Source organism: Triturus cristatus, chromosome 3_1 (assembly GCF_964204655.1).
Source record: "Triturus cristatus chromosome 3_1, aTriCri1.1, whole genome shotgun sequence".
In the NCBI taxonomy this organism is placed as follows: domain Eukaryota; kingdom Metazoa; phylum Chordata; class Amphibia; order Caudata; family Salamandridae; genus Triturus; species Triturus cristatus.
The window spans coordinates 449,654,201-449,677,531 of NC_140583.1; the positions used below are offsets into that span (position 1 = coordinate 449,654,201).

Here is a 23,331-nt window from a genome sequence, read left to right on the forward strand (position 1 = left end):
GATTGCAACAAGAAGTTTAAAACTGCTTTACGCACTACTAGAACCTCTCTTTAAGCCTCAATATTCAGCGTTGAATATACATTTAATATAGTCCAGGTGTATCCTACAGCAGGTGAATCAGTACTTTACCTTTCATTCCACCTCTACTGACTGCTACTATAAATGCATGATAGTATGCATTTTGTAAGGCCAGATTTGGAGGTGGATTTTCCTTGCTATAGTGAGGTAAACATAATAAATAGCTGGGTTGCAGTTCAAGAGCCTTTGGAGCAATCACTGTTAAATGTAGTGGCTCTTACTACTTCCGAAGTGTGCAATGAACTAGGCAACAACATTGTCCCAGCCATCTGCATAGACTGACTTTGTGGAAGAGCATCTGGCGGTAGAAATTACATTACCCACCTCAGTTGAGAAATGAAACGCATTAAGCTAGCACTGCGCAATTGCCTCGCATGAAGCTGTAGGGTGTGGAGGCTCTGATGCAGGACCCTGTTCTCGACAGGGGTGAATAGATCCAGTTAGGGCATACCGCATTGCTTTCCCACTTTGGTACAGGTGTCGGCTAATGGACAATACCAACACTACCTCACCTGTGCATGTGTCGGCCAATGGCTGACACAGAGGAGGTGTACAAAGGCCCCTCTGGTGAAATGCACCAAATGGAGTCCTTTATTTTATCTTAACCTTGGGCTGCTCGGAAAGAACTTCCCACGCAGCCTCAATTTTTTTTTCTGTAATGACGATCAGTGTGCACTGACGTCATTACACTAAAGCAAAAGTAAAACGAGACAATGGGCTCATTTTATTTTCACTGCATTAGTGCTTGTGGGACATATCTCAATCCCCCGAGCAGTGATCGCTTTGGAAGAGGTATTGTTGGAGAGAAGGTAATCTCCAATTTTCAATGGTATCTCTGCCCAGCAGATCCCTGCTTGTGGATCATGCCAGAGAGTGATCCCCAAGCAGGGATCCACCCAGTAGGCCCCAAGGACATGGGGGAGCCGTGCCTTAGGCAAGGGCTGGTGCTCCCCCTACCACCACTGAAACTCTCAGTCTTTTTGTGCTCCCCCCACAAACTAGGCGTAGCCACCCAAGTGGCGCAGCATTTTTAGCAACACAAGTGTGGGTGTTGCTGGGTGGAAGGAATTAGTTACAGGGTAAATTTAACTAAAACTGAAGTTTTGTTTATAATGCATATACTAAATTCTTTCCAAATTCATCGTGGGAAAGATACAACGCAAAACTAAGAGATAGTTCCGAATTTGTGTTTCAGAGTATTAGAACGAGATCTCTGACTTCAATTATGGATCACTTATCAAGAAAGTAAAGGCATTGGTAGAAAGGTGGAATCTTGTACCACTATCCATAATAGGTAGAGTATTATTGATAAAAACAAATACATTTCAGTTCTTTCCCAAGGCGTCATGGCATATTATACAAGCAGTTTTTAAGCAAATTGAGTTTCAGTTTGTCAGCTTTCTTTTGGAAAGTAAGCACGCTAGAATTAGCCTGAATTAACCTAATTTTGCAAAAGATAAAAGTGTTTGGCATTGGGGATCTTATTGTGCATCAGCACATGCATTAACATATATCCGTTTTTGTGGTACACTATAGGAGCACACTTTTGATATTTTTGTTTTTTCGTTATTATATGTAAAATCAGAATGGAATCTAAATATCATAAAAGAAATCAAAAATCGATAATCCAAAACTAGTTTGCTATCGAACCATAATACAAGGTGTTGTATCTGAAGTGTCGATAATACATGCAGAGACAAAGTTGGGCGGATGTTTACCCTAAATGGTATTAAGGTCAGGCGGCATAGCAAGGTGAAGAAAGACTGGATTAGGGACATCCAGGGATCAGCCAGGTAGATTATAGCATGGCAATCAATAAGGGTAAGATTAGAAAGAAATGAGGAATGGTTTTTCTTCTCTTAGTGTCACATTATAGGCACACCTCAGGACCTCCATCTAGGAATTTTGGAAGGTACTAGAGTAATAATTAGCAAATAATTAAAGGAACAATCTTCTTTTAAAGGCATTGAATAACTGGCAATGTATATTAGGAATGTGCAAACGAACAAGTGACTTACCTTTGGTAATACTCTTTCTGGTCAATACTCCAACAGCAGATTCCAGACCTTAGAAAGAACCCTAGGTACCAAACTGGACGGGTAAAACTTTCCCACACAAGGGCTCCTGAGCACCACTATGTGACATTGCGTAGCTCCGTGCTGACTTCAAACCGCCCTGGACACAGAGCATGAACTAATGTAGCTAACAGTATGCTAAATACTAACTTGAGACCTTTTTAAATGTTAAGCACAGACCACTTTACAGATTAGGAAGATGGCAGGACAGCATTTCCAAAGATAAGTAAATTGTTCTTCTGATGAATACTTTTACTCGAAGATCCATCACCTTTGAACAGATAACAAAGACGGTTCTCCCAGTTGGAGTGTCTGTGGAGTGGGCTCATACCAAAAAGTCTTGCACGACCGAAAGGTCAAAATGCTATTCCCCCCTGATGTAGCTATCAAGGCAGCAGTGCTTCGTGAACGCATGCACCGACACCCACATTGCAGATTTCAAAGACAGGCACTCTGTGTACCAATGCAGAGGTATCAGCCTTAGGCCTGGTGGAATGGGTTCTCAGACCTTCCGGAAGCTGTTTTGTGACCTGAGAATAGCATGTCTTAATGGAGAGAACCATCCACTTCGCCACGGTCTTTTCCGGCACAGCCTTCCCTTTCTCTGCTCCAAAAAAACCCACAAAAAGCTGATCATCCAGCATTGGTCCTTAGTACGATTACTGTAAAAATTTAAAGCTCATTTGGGGTCAAGCTGATGGGCACTCTCTTCATCTTTCAAGAGGTGATGGAGAGCAAGGAACATTGGTAAAGTGATGAATCACCTAATGTGGAAGGGAGGCATGACTTTTGGTAAGAATGTCGCACCAACTTGTCTGTGGAAAAGGTAGTGTAGGATGAATGCATTAAAAGTGCCTAAAGTTCACTCAAGACAAGGTGATGTAATTACAATGAGGAAGACGGTTTTTTAAAGTCAACAGATGCAGCAAACAGCTATGTATCTGCTTGAAGGGTGTACACATGAGAAACAGTAAAACCAAAGTTATGGTCCCACTGTGGCACCACAAACAGCTTGGGAGGGAACATGCATGTAAAGTCTTTAATAAATCTCATCATAATAAGTGATTTAAACAAGGACGATTGGTCCTCAAACACATAGAAAGGCCAAAAGGGCAGACAAATAACCTTTAACAGTGCCCCCTGCAAGGCCTTGCTGGGCCAAAGATGAGAAAAACAAAAGCATGTCTTGAAACTCTACTTTTTAAGGCATCAGTATTGCAAGCGCCACACCAGGCCACAAGTTATTACCAGCTCATAGATAAAATGCAGTCAGTTGCCGCTGCTTAATCTCTATGGATGTAGATGTAGTTTGCACAGATTCAGGTGGAGGACCCAGCACTGTTGCTAAAGCAGAAGGTCCTGGCAAAGTGGCAGCCTGAGAGGACAGATACTTATGCCTACAAGGTCCTAGTACCACACTCTCCGAACCCAGAGCCAATTGGATTACTTCGCCCATTTGTTCCTGGCCTTTTTCAGAACTTTGGACAGAGGCGAGAAGCCATGCAGGGGCCCAGTGTTCCATTCCAGACAGAACATATCTAACAAGTGTTCTTGCGGAAACGCCATTGCACAAACCTATAAACACTGCGGAATCTCGGTGCTGGTGAAAATTTCTAGCCAGGGTTCTCCCTAATATTGGAAAATGCCCTGCCTGACTTAAGAATACAGATGCCTCTTTTGATTTGCCAGGCACTGCCTGCTCGTTTAATCTGCTGTTGCATTCAGGGAGCTGGCCAGGTGGCTGGGAATCAGAAAAATTCCATGGCACTCCAACAACCTCCTGAGGAGCAGAGCCTTCAGACACAAGACCCAGGACCCTACATCAACATACTTGTTGCAGTACTACATGGCGGTGGTGTTGTCCATGAGAACCTGCAACAGTTTCTCCTTGATTGACATCAGCAAAGCTTCAGAGTCAGATGTATGTCCCTCAACTCCTCCCAAGCCCCCCAAGTCCATCACCACCATCATCTCTGGGTGAAGATGGGAGAGGGGCCTGCGCTGGACCAATTGCATCTGAACAGCTACCATTGCATATCTTGAACCGTCTCCTCCAAGACCTAGATGGCAATGGTTAGATTGCCTTGATGCTTGGCCCACTGGAACTTCTAAGTCCATTGCAGAGCATGCATATGCCATCAAGCACAGCTTATGAGGAGGATGCAGTAAAATAAAAAGCCAAGAACCTGGCTTTTTTCGCAGATCTCAGTTTAAGCATGCCGGCTCGTCTGCCTACAAGTTCCGTAATAGCACCTTGACGCCATTGGGCTAAGTTTTAGCACTTTATACATTTTATATTCATTCATTCATTCAGAAGTCTCAGGGCTGCTCTCACTGTGTTCAAGTAATGAGACTGAAAAATCATGATCATAACTGGAATGTTCTGGACTCATTGCGGAGGGAAAGCACTGAACTCTACTGTGTCCAAAATTACTCCAATGAATAAAGCATTTTCGAAGGAGTGAGGTGGGACAAAAATGTCTAAAGGTTCAAGATTGTCTGGAGGTGGTCCCCTACTGACTGTGGCGAGCCCGCCTGCAACAGCCAGTCATAGCGGTGGAGAAATATTGGTTCTCCGAACATGGGTAGTGACCATTTCCATCTCTTTCGTAAACAGCCAAGGTGTGCTTAATAAGGCTGAAAAGAAGTACAGCAAACTGAAAAAGCTCCTGGTCTATGTTGAAAAACAGACAATATTTGTATATGCAAATGTACACCAATCATGGTGGTCGCAAGATAAACCTGCTCCGTGAAACCACCTGGCAAAACCCTTACTCATACTGCTTCCCCACGACTCTTCGAACTTCAACCTACGGGATATGAAGAGGGGCTCTGACGGCAGAGAAAAGTGCAAGAGAGGGCAATGTGGAACAGATCAAGGTAAAGGTGAGTAGCAGCCTGGTGCCACAGAGCCCGGCTAAAGCCCCCAGATGCGAGGGTAGTGCCTACCAGTCAGTCTCTTGTAACCAGGTGCCAGCGTAGGTGGAGGTGGTCAAGAGTGGAGGCCTGAAACTTTTCCACAAGTGGTGCAAGCCCCCTAAACTCCCACCCGTTGTGGAGGAGTGCAGGCTTGGGAACCCACTTCTCTCTGGCCTGGCCACATAGAGGAAGCCTCAAAAGAAGACACCGATGGCAACTGGAGAGCACAGAAAGTATAACATGAACAGGAAGCCAAAGTGACATACCGACTGTGCGGGGAGCCGGATTAGTGACTCCTGCTGAGACCCATATAGTCTCCCCACCATTGAGTGACAGAGTGAGGTGAGAACTTGGTCAAGCCTCCTCTAACCGGCCAGATCACACAGAGAGCAGTCAGAGGGCTGGGGGCTGTAGAATGGGCTGGAACGAGTGTCTGCGGGCCCCATTGGCCACAGAAGGGTCAGAGAGAAGGCACAGACAATTGTTTGCGGCAGACAGTAGAGGAGAGGGGAGGCATGACTGACGAGTGTAGCAGCAGGTGAGAGGCCCCAAAATAGGGTGAATGCTGGCATCCGAGCAAAGCACATTTGGCTGTCTCCCCGCTGAAGCCTTTGGCTCGGAGAAAGTGCAGATATTGGGGGCGAGACTGGAGCCTGCCATACAGACCCATAAGATGTCAGAGAATGTTTGAAGACACTTCTGAACACAACAAATTTGAAGGAGAAGCGGGGTTCTTGTGTTTAGCCCAGTTATTGGCAGGAGTATTCCCATTCATTTCCAATGGTATGTGGCAGGGAGTGTGTTTGTCATGTAGAAAAAAATATTACAATATTCTTTGTGGTGGTGGTTAAATGGGGCTTTATGCATGTTAACTAATATCGGTAATGGTTCACTTGGGGTGTTGATTTAGAGCATGTATGTTTATCTATCTCTGGGTCTGATCCTTTGGAGGTGGTGGGTACACAAGTGGTAGAAGGGGTCTTAACACTGGTCTTTTTTTTTTTAAAGATTTTTGATTCCTTTGTATCTTTGTTCATCATGGTCCATTGTGTTTTCTAGGAAATTTGGCCACCTCACTAGTCACCTGCACTTGTTCTTAAGGTGAGCGCTGATTTTCTGCGCCCTGAGAAAGGTGTATGGCGTTTGCCGGGTTTCACTGAAAAGCACGTCGACACAAGTTTGAAGCCGTTATAGGGCCTTAAGAGGACAACAGCAAATGGTAAACAGGTCCAACATCAGGTGTGAAGGACTAAGGAGCATTGAAATACACTAATACTGTTGATGGGAGTTAATTGTTAGGAGGTAAAATAAAAAAAATAAAAAATCTATATAATACATAGTAAGGATGAATTTGATACAAGGTTTTTCCTATTTTGAACAAAAGAATATATTGACAATTAATCAACACTGTTGGGGTACAGCCTTTTTATGTCAAGGTGTGTATGTGAGGTATGAATGAGAATGTGTTTTTTAGGGTGATGGTTGTGTGTGATGTGAGGAGGAGCTCATGAATGTGGATTTTGTAACTACATTGATTTGTGTAAGAAATTAACATATATAATTAAAGTATAATGTTTAAGAAAGATGCACTCTTTTTGAAATAATGAAATTATGACCTAATAAGGGAAGTGGAATCATGTTTTTGATACATATAGTGAACTACACATGAGTTGTGTTTATTGAAAGAGCATTTTGATAATGTTGAGTGACTATATAGTGATTTTCCATTAATAAGGGGAGGCGGTGTATTTTCTGGTTGGCCCACTGAGTAACTTACTGCCTGACTTGCACTTGGAACCTATTCACACAGCCTCTACAGCTGATTGGAGGAAAGCAGCACTGATACCCTGAGAGGAACTTTGCAACCTGAATATTTGCTATATGCTTTCTTGGCCAAACTTAAGGTCACCTTTCAGCCTCAAACCCACTTCTTTGAGACGGCTGAAGAGGTACTTCGGTAGGCAGAGAAGGGGATCGCAGCTCCACATCCGCACTCTCAGGGGATGCCCGGACAGTCCCAGAACCACTCTCGCAACATAAGTTGCACCCGATCATCATGCTGTGGTAGGCCAAGGGCACGTAGGGCCAGAAGGAAAGCCATTGGAGCGAGACAGAAGACAGGGAGATGGTGGTAGAAGGAGCAGAATGAGACCCCAAACTGTTAACTTTTTGTCATCATGAATCAGAAATCCTCCCAGTTGTTCAGATTGGTGTTGTCCTTTTTTCTCTACTTCTCCCCTCCTAAATAGAAAACATTATGTATGCCAGTATGCCAAATGAAGTGGCAAAAAGGAAGAAGTACAGTGAATTGAACAATGGAGGAGCGGGCTGATGAGGAGTCTGTGTCAGAGGTTCGCCCCCAGTGTTTGCTTCCTTTCCCTTTTCTTTCATTATGGATGGGTTTCTCCGTTCAACAATCGCCCAGGCTGGGCATCATGCGGTTCTTATCTGCCAGTTGGAGAGTATTTTATGGTAAGGAATCTGCATTTAATGCGTTTACAAGTATTTATCAGAATGTAACTGCTCAAATGATTATCCAAATCCTAGAAAGAGGTCTGCAATACAACTAAAAGGTTCCAGGAGGTGCCAACTATCGTAGGACATAGCTCTTTGTCGCATGGATAGTTTCTAAACATAATCAGAATAAAGCCAACTGATGACCAAGATGCAAAGGAGTAGGTGACTGGATGCATATGATGTGTTATGTTCCATCAATCATTGTAGGATAAAAGCATTAATGTTACCCATTGGTACTGGGGTGTTGGCAATGGAACCAGTGCTAATTGGTCCTTTTATTTATCTGGTGATTATATATTTTTAACTGAAGCTGGAGACCTGTGACTACACAGGTATAGACATTTTGCACAAATATAGTTAGCAAGGTGGGGGGATTCCTTTAACATCAAGCATAGTTATATCTTTTTTACAGTAAAATTGACTCAATAAATGTTCCCCCTTTAGCTTGTTCAAGTGAACCTAACCTTTAAAGTTATTTTGGGCATCTTATTCCAGTATAACGTTAGGTTTTAGGGTGTGGTTAAGTATGGTGCTAGAACTAATATACACACTATAGACAAACCGGAAGAAAAATATATATAGATAAACATAGTCCCGGTAATATGGGCTCTAGATACCTCATATATTTTTTAGCACATAGCTTATGAAACCTAAAGCATGTCAATAATTTTATGGGGTCAGAATATGCAAAGATGGCCGCTGTAAAACATCCATAGCGTAGTAACAGAGACTTCGGTGAATCACGAGTGAAATTAATTTACGCTCATGATTCCGTGTTGATATTAAATAACACTAAAAGGACTAGCCTGCCTCTTTAGTATCCGGGTGAATAGATTAAATATTGGCCCGACACAAGGTTTAGTCTCTTTTCTTATAAATTACTTTAGTCGACATTCAAAGATGCCCGCCAGACATGCGCGGTAGCGTCGTCTAACAACGACCGGAAGGAAGTGTTGTTCCACGCTTATCAGCCGGGACTAACTATAAAAAAGAAGAGAATATGATAGTAAAGATCGAATAAATTTGGGATGTGGACGCGCCGTCAGGAAGGTAGGAATCGGGGTTTGATGCTTGTCTATGTGCGAGGCAATAAATATGACGGGGTCCCAAAGAGGGTGATCCCATAAGAGAGATGCAGTCACTCGGGAAGGGAGGAGGAAGTATCATGTAAAATTAGTCCCCTACCATAGCGCTGTATTTTAATAGCAGCACCGTGTAATCTTTTAAAGTTGAACTTTTACCTCAATATCGACAACGCTAAAGAGTCTTTTTGACCTATGACGAGAGTTGTAGTATTTTCCCCACAGAATAAGAGAATTATACTGCCATATTTCCATGTTTAGGAAATTATAATAGGTTTTGTTTTGTGTTTTTCTTGTCGCAGTAACTTAATTCTACAGCAGGAGCGGAGGCGAGGATTATGCATTACTTTCCTCACTTTATTTCAACAGCACGTTAAAAGATATAGTAAAAAAACAACACAAGACCACAACTCCCATGAAGCTCGGGAGTAACCGTGGCAACCAGTAGTCCAATCATAACACCAAGAGTCCCATAAACAGTAGCAGTCTCCGTAGTCCTTCCTCTTTCTTCACTGCTGGCCCGTCAGTTAAGTCCCTTCTCTCCTTACTGTGGGTTTGGGTCTTGGCTGCGTGGGCTTTCTGTGCAACTTTGAGAGTGTTTTCCTAATTGGATTGTGTTAGTTGAGCTACGCTATCGTAGCGGGTCGTTCACGGTGTTGGCAGCGCGCGGTAGGCTTCGGCCCGAGCGCGTACATTTTATATTCGGAGCGGGTCCTTTAGGTGGCGCTGTTTCGCGCGTCTCGCTAACGCTCCGTTTCAGGCGCCTGTGAAGCGTCGTGTGTGAGGCTTCTGCCTCAGTGTGTTGAGCGCTCGCTCTTGGTGATTCCCCTCGCCTGACACCGCCTTGGCGGTAGGAGTGACGGGCTTAGACCCAGGACATGATTTATTAAGCTGACTCCTCCTCATGTGTCCTACAACCACGTGCATTTAAGTTATCTGGAGAGTTTTCAGCGCAGGGGCACCGGCGAGGGGGGAGCCCCCCTTAATTTAGTTGGGGCGTTTCACACATTGGGTGCCCTCACCTCCTTTATTATGCAAGCTCAGAAGGAGCACGACTATACCCCACCTTTATCCTCTCCAGAGGACCGGCTCTCCCAGGTGCGCAGACATGCGGAGGTGGACAGGCTCCTATCTTCGGCCATCGCCCAGGCGCTTGCCCCCCTGCAGGAGAGCGTTAACCGTCTGTCCGCCCATGTGTTTAGAAGCACAGGCATCTTGGGGGACGGGGAGGCCGGGCCTAGCGGGCCACAGGTTGCTTTACCGCGCAAGGCCTACAAGCGCGACGCGGGGCACCTTGAGGGCTTCAGCCGTCTGGCGGAGGCCTTTCAGAAGAGTGCGCGCACGCTTCGGGATGCACCCTACCGGGAGGAAGTTGTACCCGGAGAAAACGGCGACGAAGGTGCCACGGACTATGACCCCGAAGAGGGGTTTCCCGAATTGGGGGAGGTGGACTTTGAGGATGATGGGGAGTCCTCGGATGGGGACCAGGAGCAGGACAGATCTTGGCGTCCTCAGTCTTCTGCATCTTCAGTGGGCAAAGGGGACGGTCCCTCTAATGATGTGTTTAATCCCACGTGCATTTACAGACCCCGGTCCACGAAATGGGTTCCCGACAAAAAGGTGGCTGATTACGTGGCCGACAAAGTTAGGCGTCCGCTCGATAAGGTGGGTAGGGCCCGCCTGCGGTCGGAATGTCCCAGACCTTCCCTACCCAATGGTGTCACTTTGACCCCCGAGATTGACCCCCAGATTGTGCACCTTCTTTGCTAAATATATGAAAGATCCCAAGAAAGGGATAGATAGATCATGGCGGGCTTGCCAGGACAAGCTCTTAGATGTAGTTGGCCCTTTGACTAAAGTGATAAAGTTGGCGGAGAGGTCCCGGGTTTCTGGAGAACCCATGTCGGCGGACGAGGTTACAGGCTGGGCGCAGAGAGCAATGTGCCTGCAGGGCAACGCGAATTGCGCCCTCTCGGCCGAACGCCGCCGTTCTTTACTCCTAAAGATAGACCCCAAACTTGGAGAGCTCTCTTCCTCGGAGGCGGGCCCGATTGCTCAAGGTTCCCTGTTTGGTGATCCTTTTGTTAAGGAGTTAGGGAGGTTTGTCGCCACTTTTTCAGCCCTGGACAAGGCGCAAGCCTTGATGAAAAAGATTTTCCCGGGGAAGGTTTTCGGTGGGGCCGGACGAGGCAGGGGTCGCTCCTCCGGCCGGCAGTCGCAGCAAGGCCCTAATAGAGCCCAGGCCAAGCGTAATAATGGATGGCAGGATGGTCGCCAAGGGACCTTCTACCCCTCCCGGGGCGGCAGAGGAAAGACCAACCGAGGCCGAGGAGGCGCCCACAGCAACTCAGGAGGATATAACGGTAAGCGTACCTTTGTTAACCCCGGTCCGGTTGGGAGGGAGAATCGCCCTGTTCTACCACAGGTGGCCGGAGATTACTCACGATCCATGGGTGCTGGAGACTGTCAAAGGGTTTCACATAGAGTTCTACGGAACCCCGATTCAAGGGGCCAGGGCCAGGCCCAGGCCCTTGGTTTTTTTCTTCGCAGGACGAGTCTCTCATAGACCGAGAGGTTCAGGAGCTGTTAGCCAAAGGGGCCATTGGTCCTTCAGAGCTTCACCCCACGGGGTTTCTGAGCAACATTTTCCTGGTGGAAAAGAAGGACAAGGGTTACCGTCCCGTTATCAATCTCAGGGATTTCAACGAGTGGCTGATCTACCGCCACTTCAAGATGGAGGGGATCCATCTTCTCAGAGACCTCTTGTTGCAGGACGATTGGCTGGTGCGTCTGGACCTCAAGGACGCCTACCTTTCGGTCCCCATTTTTCCACCATATCGCAGGTTCCTCCAGTTTCGGTGGCGGACACAGGTTTTCGAGTTTCTGACTCTTCCCTTCGGCCTGTCTTCAGCTCCGCGGTGCTTTACGAAGCTCCTCAAACCGGTGATGGAACACCTCCGGACTCTGGGCATTCGATTGATCATTTATTTGGACGATATCCTGATAATGGATCAGTCCAGAACACATCTTCTCTCCCACCTACAGACTGTAGTCTCCCTCCTCCAGAGCTTGGGGTTTACCATCAATCAGGTGAAGTCGGACCTGGTCCCGCAGCAATGCATGACCTTTTTGGGGTTCAGGATAGACTCCAGAACGGCGACCCTTCACCTCCCGGAACAGAAGGTCGGGAAAATCAAGAAGGAATTGAGGAAAGTCCTGCGGAGGGACAGGATCTCCTTGCGGCAGTTGGCCAGGATTGTCGGCCTGTTATCTTCATCGATCCAGGCCATTTTTCCGGGCCCCCTGCACTACCGGGCCCTCCAGAGATTGAAGGCGTCCCATCTAAGGAGGGGACTTACCTACTCCCAACTGATTTCTCTGAATCAGGAATCCAGGAGGGAGCTCCAGTGGTGGATCGACCACATGGAGGCGTGGAATGGCCGAGCGATCTTCGGCTCACAACCGGATCTGGTGATAGAATCGTTCGCCAGTCGCCTCGGTTGGGGAGCCCGTTGCGGCTCAACCTCAGTGGGGGGCAGGTGGACGGAGGAGGAGCTTTCCCTGCATATAAACTGTTTGGAACTTCTGGCGGGGTCCTTTGCTATTCGATCCTTCACGACGGACAGAGTGTCTTGTTGTGTGCTCCTCCGGATGGACAACACGACAGCGGTGCAATACATCAACCGCTTGGGCGGTACGCGGTCGAGGGTCCTGGTGGACCTAGCCAAGGACTTCTGGCATTATTGCCTTCAGCGTCAGATTTCGGTGACGGCCGAATACCTCCCGGGAGCTCAGAATGCGGTGGCGGACTGGAACTCCAGACACTTCCGGGACTCCAGCGACTGGAAACTGGATTCGACAGTCTTCAGCTCGCTGATGCGCTTCTGGGGTCCTTGCCAAGTGGACCTCTTCGCTTCCAGATGGAACGCCCAGCTTCCCAGGTACTTCAGCTGGAAACCGGATCCCGGGGCGGCGGCGGTGGACGCTTTTCTCCAGGACTGGTCTTCAATGACAGCTTATGCCTTCCCACCTTTCTTGTTCATCCAGAGGGTGGCGGCCCAGGTTCGGCGACAGTCAGCCTCTCTGATCCTGGTGACTCCGATCTGGCGCTCTCAAGCGTGGTTCCCTTCTCTGCTAGAGCTGAGCTGGGACCTTCCTATCCGTCTGCCTGTATTCAACGAGGTCGTGGTGGACCCCTTGGGCAACCCTCATCCCCTAGTTCTTCAGGGCCATCTTCGGCTTATGGCATGGAGGATTTCAGGCGACGTTGGTCGGACGGAACTCTTTCGCGCGAGGCTGAATTCCTCATCCAGCAGGCATGGGCCCCGGCAACCATCAAAAGGTACAGATCAGCTTGGAGGCGATGGGTACGTTGGTGTGTGGCGAAACACCTGGATCCCGTGGGCTCCGGAGTTTCAGAGGTCATCAACTTCTTAACAGAACTCTTTCAGGAGGGGCTGGCTTATTGTACCATCAACTCTTTTAGATCGGCGATTTCGGCAGGCCACGTGCCCATTGACAACATCCAGGTGGGAGAGCATCCCTGGGTGTGTAAACTTTTAAAGGGCATTAGGATTTCTCGCCCCCCTGAGGCCCGTTATTCGGGCCTCTGGGACGTCAACCTAGTTTTACGGTTACTGATGTCCTGGCAAGACAACCAGTACCTGTCTAGGAAGGAGATATCAGCGAAACTGGCTATGTTGTTATGCCTTATTTCATGCAAGAGGGCATCAGATGTTAGAGCTTTGGATCTCACAGCACGGATTTTTACCCCGGAAGGGGTCACTTTTACTGTATCCAGGAGAACCAAGACGAGTACAAGGTCGGTATCCTACCCTGCTTTTCCAGACTCCCCGAAATTGTGTGTAGTGAGATGTCTCAAGGCCTATGAGGATATGACATTGGAGGTACGGCCTCCGGGAGAACGGCAACTTCTGATTGCCATTAAGAAACCGTTTAAAGCGGTGTCTTCCCCGGCCATTGCCAGGTGGGTCAGGTGGATTATGAATGAGGCCGGTAAAAAAGTTTTACTTTAAACCAATCCATTAGGCAGCCGCTTTGGTGGTAAGGAGGCTTTGAACATGCATAATCCTCGCCTCCGCTCCTGCTGTAGAATGAGAAATTTCCTAGTTAGCACGAAGGAAAGTTTCAATTCTAATAAGGAGGCGGAGGCGAGGATTATCCCACCCGGGCATGTTTCTCTTATGCCTTCCCGCCCGTGGGGAATTCTGCTCTGCGATTTAGGTGTGGCGTGATGAAGAATTCCGTATCTTTTATGTTTTTCTGGTCAATGTTTATTGCTGCTGTTCAGTAATTTGTTTTGCATCTGTGTGGATATTTTATCTCACTGTGGTACTCTCGAATCATATATCAGGTTATGATTGTTTGACAAAAGTTCGCAATTGCATTGGTTGCTGTCGTAACAGTTGTACCTTGAAGACGGTTGAGGTGTAGTAGCAGGCTTCACTATTTTTGTTTTTTGCTGTCCTAGGTTCTGAATCCAAGGCGGACTAGAACCCACAGGGCTTAACTTCCTGCAGCAGAGAAAGAGGAAGGACTACGGAGACTGCTACTGTTTATGGGACTCTTGGTGTTATGATTGGACTACTGGTTGCCACGGTTACTCCCGAGCTTCATGGGAGTTGTGGTCTTGTGTTGTTTTTTTACTATATCTTTTAACGTGCTGTTGAAATAAAGAGAGGAAAGTAATGCATAATCCTCGCCTCCGCCTCCTTATTAGAATTGAAACTTTCCTTCGTGCTAACTAGGAAATTTCTCATTACCAGTTACACAGTGTCATATCCAATCTGGACGTATTGTCGTGGTGTAGCAGCTTAGACCAGGATAATCAGTCTCCCTGCAGTCTAAATAAAAGAGAGGGCTAGAAACCATAAAAAAATACCCTCCTTTGATGTACAGAATGACAACAGATGGGAGGTAAGAAATACAGAAAACCCAACATAGATTAATGGCTAGTATTGTAGTGAGTGAGTCCTACAGTATCTATCAAATACATATTTTTCTCTTATATAACAGAGATGTCACATATGAGTGACAACTAGAGTGACTCCGGAGAAATCAGATATCAGGAACTACATCGTGAGCGACTTTTGCGATCAACCAATAAAGTTGCACGCTCTTTCTTCGTGATACACTACACCAATAGTGGTGAGTGTTACAATTTTCCTTGGTCTTCCCTTTCCCCTCTTCGCCCAATTTCCTTTTCCGGTTTGAGACAATGAATGAATGAGGATGAAAGTAAGGCTTACTAGAAGTATGAAAGCGTGTAGTAGGAGCAAAAAACGGGCAGATCATGGATGTAGCAACAAAGGGTAGATATAGAGCACAAAAGGATTATTGTTTCAATAACGGAATAAATGAAGAGAATTCCATTGTTTTCACTTGGTGGATACAATAACAGGGGACAATGCAGTTACAAGGGGGGAGGTGTACTGGATTGACAGGGGTGAAGGAATATGCTACTTACCAGTATGCATCTGTTCTTGGCATGTAGAGCTGCAGAGTTGTACACTTAGCATAGATCGCCATCTGGTGTTGGGCCCGGATGTTTGCAGTTTGTTTTTGTTCTTTGGACAGTCTTTGGAAGTCACGAGTTCGGTGACTCCTCCTTCGGTCCGTACTGCGCATGGGCTTCGGCTCCATCCTCAGATTGTTTTTCACCAACAGGGAAATGATGGAGCGTAGTAATAACAGTGAGAAACCCATGTGTGTTGTATCTAAATAGGATGGTCTGGAACGGATAACGGTAGCTGGGGAGGCGGGTGGGCGTGTACAACTCTGCAGCTCTACATGCCAAGAACAGATGCATACTGGTAAGTAGCATATTCCGTTCGAGGCATATGAGCTGCAGATTGTACACTTAGCATAGATTATATAGCAGTACCCAACCCTAGCGGCGACCACCGGTATCCGTTGCAGCGGTTTGAAAAAGTGTCTTTAGTACAGCCTGGCCCACACTAGCTTGTTGCTTGGAATGCACGTCTACACAGTAATGTTTTGTGAAGGTGTGCGGTGTTGACCATGTGGCTGCTTTGCAGATGTCATCTAAGGGTATGTTCCCTAGAAAAGCCATAGAAGCCCCTAACTTTCTAGTAGAGTGGGCTTTAGGTGGAACAGATAATGTTCTTTTTGCCTTTTGATAGCAAATTTGTATGCACTTTACAATCCACCTAGCTATCCCTGATTTAGAGATGGGGTTGCCTTTATGTGGTGGAGAGAAGGAAACGAACAATTGTTTAGTCTTCCTGAAAGGTTGCGTTCTTTGTATGTAGTACAGCAAAGCCCTCTTAACATCAAGTGTGTGTAAGGCCCTTTCTGCAACAGATTGAGGTTGCGAGAAAAAGACAGGTAATTCCACCGATTGATTGAGATGGAAGGGGGAAATGACCTTGGGCAGAAACTTCGGATTTGTACGAAGTAGGACCTTGCTGTGATGTATTTGTAGGAAGGGTTCCTGTATAGTGAACGCTTGTATTTCACCAACCGTTCTAAGGGAAGTGATAGCTACGGGGAAAGCTGTTTTCCAGGTGAGGAACTGTAGCTCACATTTATGCATTGGTTCGAAGGGTGGACCCATTAGCCGTGTAAGAACTACATTTAGATTCCATACAGGGGAAGGTGGTGCCCTGGGAGGAATTACTCGTTTAAGGCCTTCCATAAAGGCTTTAATTGCGGGCACTCTGAACAGTGATAAATGCTGTCTGTTTTGTAGATAAGCAGCGATCGCTGCTAGGTGTAGGCGTATGGATGAATATGCCATGTTACACCTGTGCAGATGGAGCAGATAGCATATGATGTGCTGTATGGATGCATCTAAAGGGTTGATTGTATTGTTACGGCAGTAAATTACAAATCTTTTCCACTTTGCGGCATAGCATGCTCTAGTGGTAGGACGTCTGGCTTCCATGATGATGTTCATGCAATCAGGGGGAAGGTTAAGGTATCCAAATTCTAAGATTTCAGGAGCCAGATCGCAAGGTTGAGCTGAGCTGGGTCCGGGTGCCTGATTTCTCCATGGTTCTGGGTTAGGAGGCATGGGGACAGGTGCAGTTTTTGATGTGGTACCACCGATAGCTGTAGTAGTGTGGTGTACCACGGCTGCCTGGCCCATGTTGGGGCTACCAGAATGAGTGTGAGGGAGTGCTGCTGTAGCTTCCTTACCACTAATGGAATTAGCGGGAGAGGTGGAAAGGCGTATGCAAATCTGCCTGACCAGTTCATCCATATCGCATTGCCCTTGGACAATGGGTGTGGGTATCTGGCGGCGAAGCTTGGGCATTTTTTGTTTTCGTGGGTGGCGAATAGGTCTATCTGAGGATGCCCCCACTGTTGGAAGAATGGGTGAAGAACTTGTGGATGCAGTTCCCATTCGTGTAGTTGTTGCGTTTGTCTGCTGAGCAGATCTGCCACGGTGTTTTGTACGCCTGGAACGTGCTGTGCCAGGAGAAAGATGTTTTGGGGAATTGCCCATCTCCATATGCTCTGGGCTAAGCGGGAGAGCTGGGGAGAGTGTGTCCCCCCCTGTTTTTGGATATAATACATTGCAGTCATGTTGTCTGTGCGAATGAGGACTGCTTTGCCCGAAATCTGTTTTTGAAAGGATTTTAGGGCTAGAAAGATCGCCAAGAGCTCCAGATGGTTGATGTGGAGCGATTTTTGCTGTGGCGTCCATAGACCTTGCATTGTGAGGTGTAAGATGTGCGCTCCCCAGCCGGAGAGCGATGCGTCCGCTGTTAGAATCACCTGAGGAACCGGGTCCAGGAACGGCCGCCCTTTGGAAAGGTTTGTGGTGTTCCACCACTGCAGAGAGTGATGGGTGCGGCCGTCCACCAACACCAGATCCGTCAGCTGACCCTGGGCCTGGTTCCACTGTTGTGCTAGGCACTTTTGAAGTGGACGCATGTGGAGTCTTGCATGGGGCACTATGAAAATGCAGGACGCCATCATTCCTATGAGCTTCATAAACACTCTTGCTGGAAGAGAGTGTTGAGGAAGGAATGTTTTGCGCAAGGCTTGTATGCTTGCGATTCTGGGTGAATTTGGATAGGCAATACCTTTGGAGGTGTCTATAGTTGCCCCGAGATATTGCTTTGTGTGAGATGGTAAGAGGTGGGACTTTTGGTAGTTCACCGTGAAGCCTAGCCGGTGGAGTAGTTGAATGGTGCTGTTGGTATGTTGCACACATTGATTGTAGGACGCGGCTTTTATTAGCCAGTCGTCTAGATAAGGGAAGACGTGAATTTGTTGACGCCTGAGGTGTGCTGCTACAACTGCTAGGCATTTGGTAAACACCCGTGGTGCGGTGGTGACCCCGAAGGGGAGAACTGTGAATTGGTAATGCTGACCGTCCACCACGAACCTGAGGTACTTCCTGTGAGAAGGGTGTATTGGAATGTGAAAGTATGCGTCCTTCAGATCCAAGGTAGTGAGAAAGTCTCCCTGACAGAGGAGCGGGAGGACTTGTTGTAGGGTGACCATGTGGAAATGGTCTGAATGTATGTACGCATTTAGAGGCCGGAGGTCCAGAATGGGTCTCAGGGTCCCGTCTTTCTTTGGTATAAGGAAATACAGGGAGTAGACCCCTAGATTTTGCTGATTGACGGGGACCTGCTCTATAGCGTGTTTTTGGAGGAGGGAGAGCACCTCCTGTTTGAGCAGTGTGGAATGTTCTTGAAACATTGGACGGTGTCGTGGTGGGATATTGGGTGGGGTAGATGTTAGCTCGAGACAGTACCCTGACCGAATAATTTGGTTCACCCATTTGTCCGATGTTATGGATTCCCATGCGTGGATAAATTGTTGTAGTCTGCCCCCGACCGGAGTGGGATGGTCTGGGGGGAGGGAAGGGAAGTCATTGTGCGGGCGGGGTTGCGGAACGGGTGGTGTTAGTTTTGCCCCTGCCCTTATTGTTGTTGCCTCTGTAGCCACCCCTTTGGTTGCCCTTTGAAAAGGTATTTTGAGGAGGGGACTTGTAGGAGGTAGAGGCGCTATCGGTGGAGAAGCCTCTGCCTGTGCTACGAAAGGATGAGCGTCGAAAGGAACGTTTAGGGGCCTGTGATTGGAGTGCCCCCATAGACTTTGCTGTGTCTGTTTCCTTTTTCATCTTTTCCAACGCTTCGTCCACCTTTGGCCCAAAGAGAGTTTGTTGGTCAAAAGGGTGATTTAGTATGGACGCCTGGACTTCAGGCTTGAACCCTGAGATCCTGAGCCAGGCATGATGACGAAGCAGGACACTGGTATTTATGGCTCTAGAAGCAGTGTCGGCTGCATCGAGGGCACACTTAATGGAGGTGTTTGTAATTAGTTTACCCTCCTGTATCAGGTCATGAGCCTTGCGCTTGTGTTTTTCGGGGAGGTGCTGCATAAGAGCCTCAAGTTCGTCGTAGTGTGCTCTGTCATAGCACGCAAGTAGCGCTTGTGTATTTGCAATGCGCCACATGTTTGCAGCTTGGGAGGCGGTGCGTTTGCCAGATGCGTCTAAAAGTTTCGATTCCTTGTCTGGCGGTGGGGCTTCTCCTGAGGACTGGGAGTTAGCCCGCTTTCTAGCTGTGGAGACAACTAGGGAATCTAAGGGAGCAGGGCCCTTAATGTATGCAGGGTCTGTGGGTGCCGCCTTGTACTTTTTTTCTATTCTAGGGTTCAGTACCCTGGCCCTGACAGGGTCTTTGAACACCTCTGCAGCATGCTTGGTGACACCTTTAAGCATGGGCAAAATAGACGTGGACTTGTCCTGAATGTCAAATGTGTCCAGTAGGAAGTCGTCTTCCACTGGTTCGCTATGCATGTCCACCCCATGGTAGTGTGCTGCTCTCTGCACTAAGTGGTGAAACCCTAAGGAGTCCTCTGGAGGAGACGGCCTGGATGGGTATAGGTCGTCCTGAGGCATATCAGGTATGTCAGGGTTGTGGTAGTCTTCCTATGGGTCTGGGGTCCCCGGTGGAGTGGGGTCCATTGGGGCGTCCGCCGGGTCATAATCTGGATCCCCGTAATCCGGATCTGGGGACGGGGTCGGGGAGTGATGAGGTAAGGGTGGCGGAGACCTGGGAGGGGGAGGGGGTGGAGGAGGTGGAGGAGGAGGTAGTGGGGAGGGCATTCTGAGAGGAGAAGTAGCAGAGTCCTTCCGCTTGGGCGGTGGAGGAGGAGCCGGTGTGTCAAGACGTCTTTTCTTGACAACTAAAGTCAATAGCCCAGTCTTTGGATCTTTAAATAGAGTATTTTGCAAAGGGTCTGGTGTAAAGAGATCCAGTGGTGCCGAATCGTCCGCTGGCGCCGATGTTTTCGGAGCCGAGGGTTTCGATGGTTTCTGTGCGCCATGCTTTTTTGGAACCTCCGGTTTTTTCGGCGTCGAAGGAGTTTTCGGCGCCGGAGCGTCGGTGCCGACAGATTTGTGTTTGTGTTTTGTCTGCACTGAGAGTCCAGGCTTTGGCACCGGTGGCTTCGGAGTCGAGCTGGGTATCACTTTCTTCGGTGCCGGATGGTGTTTTTCGGCACCAGGCGTCGGCTGGCTGGAGCCCGAGCTGCCGTGAGACTTCTGAGGCTTCGACACCGGGCCCGAAGGTGGGGTGATAGAAGCTGTGTGCTTGGTTTTGCCCAGGCCTGCAGGCGAGGGTGTAACCGGAGTCTCTTTGGTTTTGGGCGCGGGGGTGGGTGGGGGTACAGTACTCACGACCCGCTGCGCCGGTGTGATGTCCTCCACGTCGGAGTCGTCGGCCTCGGAAGCGCTGACGACGTCGTCCTCCTGCTCGGTGTGTAGTTGCCCCGAAGCTTCGGCGTCGTCTCCGAAGATGTCCGGTGGAGCCGCGGTCGAGGAGTGCGCCATGGTGCGTCAAGCTCTTCGATCCCGGATGGTCTTTTTAGATCGAAAAGACTTACAGGCGGGGCAGTCTCTAGCCTCGTGTTCTGGAGAGAGGCAAAGGTTACACACCTGATGGAGGTCGGTGTGGGGAAATTTAGACCCACATTTTGGGCACTTTTTGAACGGAGTCCTTTCCATCGGCCGGGACCGGAGTCAAGGAGGGTCCGAAGGCCGGTGCCGATGTATGGGATGGAGAAAAGTGCCGCTTCGAGAGATGAAGATTGATGAAGAAAACTCGAAGAACGAGGATTTTCCGTCGAGGCTGGAACCGTAGAAGTTCGAAGCCGGAGCACGAAGTATCACATCCGAGCCCGATGGCGGAAAAAAACAATCTGAGGATGGAGCCGAAGCCCATGCGCAGTACGGACCGAAGGAGGAGTCACCGAACTCGTGACTTCCAAAGACTGTCCAAAGAACAAAAACAAACTGCAAACATCCGGGCCCAACACCAGATGGCGATCTATGCTAAGTGTACAATCTGCAGCTCATATGCCTCGAACACTAAAATCCCTGTCCCATGCATTTTCTCTCCTTTATAGATCACAAATTGTTACAGGCCCTTAAAAACCTGTATCCTGAAGAAGGTGGCTTTAATTATTTGATGCTCCACCAAAACGCGTCGACGCAAACTAAGCCTGAATTCAACCACATGACTTTCTGGGAAGGAATCAATGACAACACCTACCAGAATAACTGTTGGATGTTTTGTGTTGAATCAATTCATACAACAGTCACTTTTTTCACTGTGTAATCAGGGTCTCTTGCATTTTTTATTGCACTTTTTATTGTTTTTAATTTTATGCGCATGTTTGTCATTTAATTCTGCCGGATTTTAACCTAAAGCAGACAATGTAAAGTATATGCTATTCTCTGATTAAATACTGCATGCCGTGTTTGAATTGTATGAAAAGTATCTTGGTGTTTTTATGCCTAAAATTCACTTTTTCTTGTGTATTTTGAAAAAAAGTAAAAAAGAAAACCAAAAGTAAAATTGAGTGAAACCAAGGTTTTGAGATTTGAAATAAATAATCTTGAAGCGCGATATCTCTAGTCTGGTGGTGATACATTTTTAAGGGTTTCAATCATAGTATTCTTGCATTTTTAGCAAATTATGTTGGACAATCGATAGTGAGTGAGTGAATGTAGGAGTGATATATAAGTATATTACCAAAGGGATATCTCCTTTATTTACTGCTTAGGAGTGCCCTGTTCCCTTTGATAAGTGGGGCCACCTCTCTTGTATTCAACACATATGTTCCACATTGGAACAATATTGGCAATCTGCAATTTCTTTTCTTAGCAACTGTTCAAGACTTAAAATAAGCCCCTTAATCTCAATGTTGGATGGTGATACACATATTAGATTTCTCCCAACCGAAGTATGTAATTTGTGGTTTGCAGCCATGGTGACAGACCAGTAATCACCGATTTATGCAATGCTAAGGAGCCACTAGAATTTGAAACATAGATTAAAAAAAAAGAAAAATATGTTTTTGAAAATAAAAGGTATAGAACAAAAGTGTTAAAAGGTACCTGTGTGGCTTGCAAAATTGCTAAACTATTGCCCAAAAGATATTTCAAGTGGTGAAGTGTGCCGAATATCAGGCACTAGACAGAGACATGCTGAATTGAAGACACAATATATGATGTACCTGGGACAAATTTTATTTTTGGGAAACATTTTATTATTTACCATTGAAGAACTCTTTGCTGAAAAAGAAAAAATCAAAAAGTTAAAAAAACACCAGGTCACACCAAACCATACAAACCACAGAACACACTTCAGAATATAATGGAAAGCCCCCTCTTCACAAACATACACCACTCAGGCACCATCATACACACTGAGAGGAAGGCCTGCTCATTTGCTGCCTTTGTTATGTATATGTGAGAGAATGTTGCCCATCTGCTGCACCATATGGGGTAGTAATGGTATAATACAATACCTGTGCTATATGTATGGTTATGTGTGATAAAGTATGTGCTGGTACTACCTGTGCTGTACCTTGTGTGTTTGAGTGAAAGAATCTTTTAATGCCGCTGCTGCCACACACACACACACACACACACACACACATGTTCCTCATGGTACGGAAGCTTGTACCCTTTGCTGCCAACACTGTAACCGTATTGTAAAAACGTTTCACTATGCCAAAACAAGTTGCTTTGCCAATGCTTGCTTGAATTACATTTCAGTTGACAGCGAAGCTCCAGTATGATATGTTCATAAAGAACAATATATACATCAGTCTATATCACATACAACAGTACCATAATGTCACGTGATTCCACTGAAGAGACTACGAATTAAATAAGAATTTTTCTCTTACTAACCTTGAACAGAGCATCTTTCAGACTTTGAAGAGTTGTTCCAACCTTTAAATCATTTATGGTACTGAACCAATCAAACAAAATAATATAATCCACATGTCCTCTTGTATGCCACACTTTTTTGGACTCCTCTGGCAGTTTATCTTCAATCCATCGTGCAGTGACTCTAAAAATATGTATGTACAGTTATATCGCTGCATTACAAAAATGTCCAGAACACTCAATAAAAACAATAAAACCATTCAATAAACTTTAAAAAAAGCAATACAAAGTCAACTAGATAAAATATATATATATATATATATATATATATATATATATATATATATATATATATATATATATATATATATTACCTACTGACAGTCGCCAGTAGGTAGTTATAGTTAGGACCACGTTTCCATAGGAAATCCGCAACATTCTATTTTGAATAACTTTGGCGCCGGTCGACGAA

General features: G+C 46.8%; 1 protein-coding gene across 1 annotated transcript in view; it reads right to left on the bottom strand.

The window, feature by feature from the left end:
* USP8 (ubiquitin specific peptidase 8) overlaps positions 1-23,331 on the bottom strand; it is a 724,285-nt gene that overhangs the window by 450,264 nt on the left and 250,690 nt on the right. Inside the window, exon 7 of the mRNA XM_085644251.1 lies at positions 22,881-23,043. Coding sequence (XP_085500377.1) covers positions 22,881-23,043 — 163 coding nt within the window. The remainder of the gene's footprint in view (positions 1-22,880; positions 23,044-23,331) is intronic.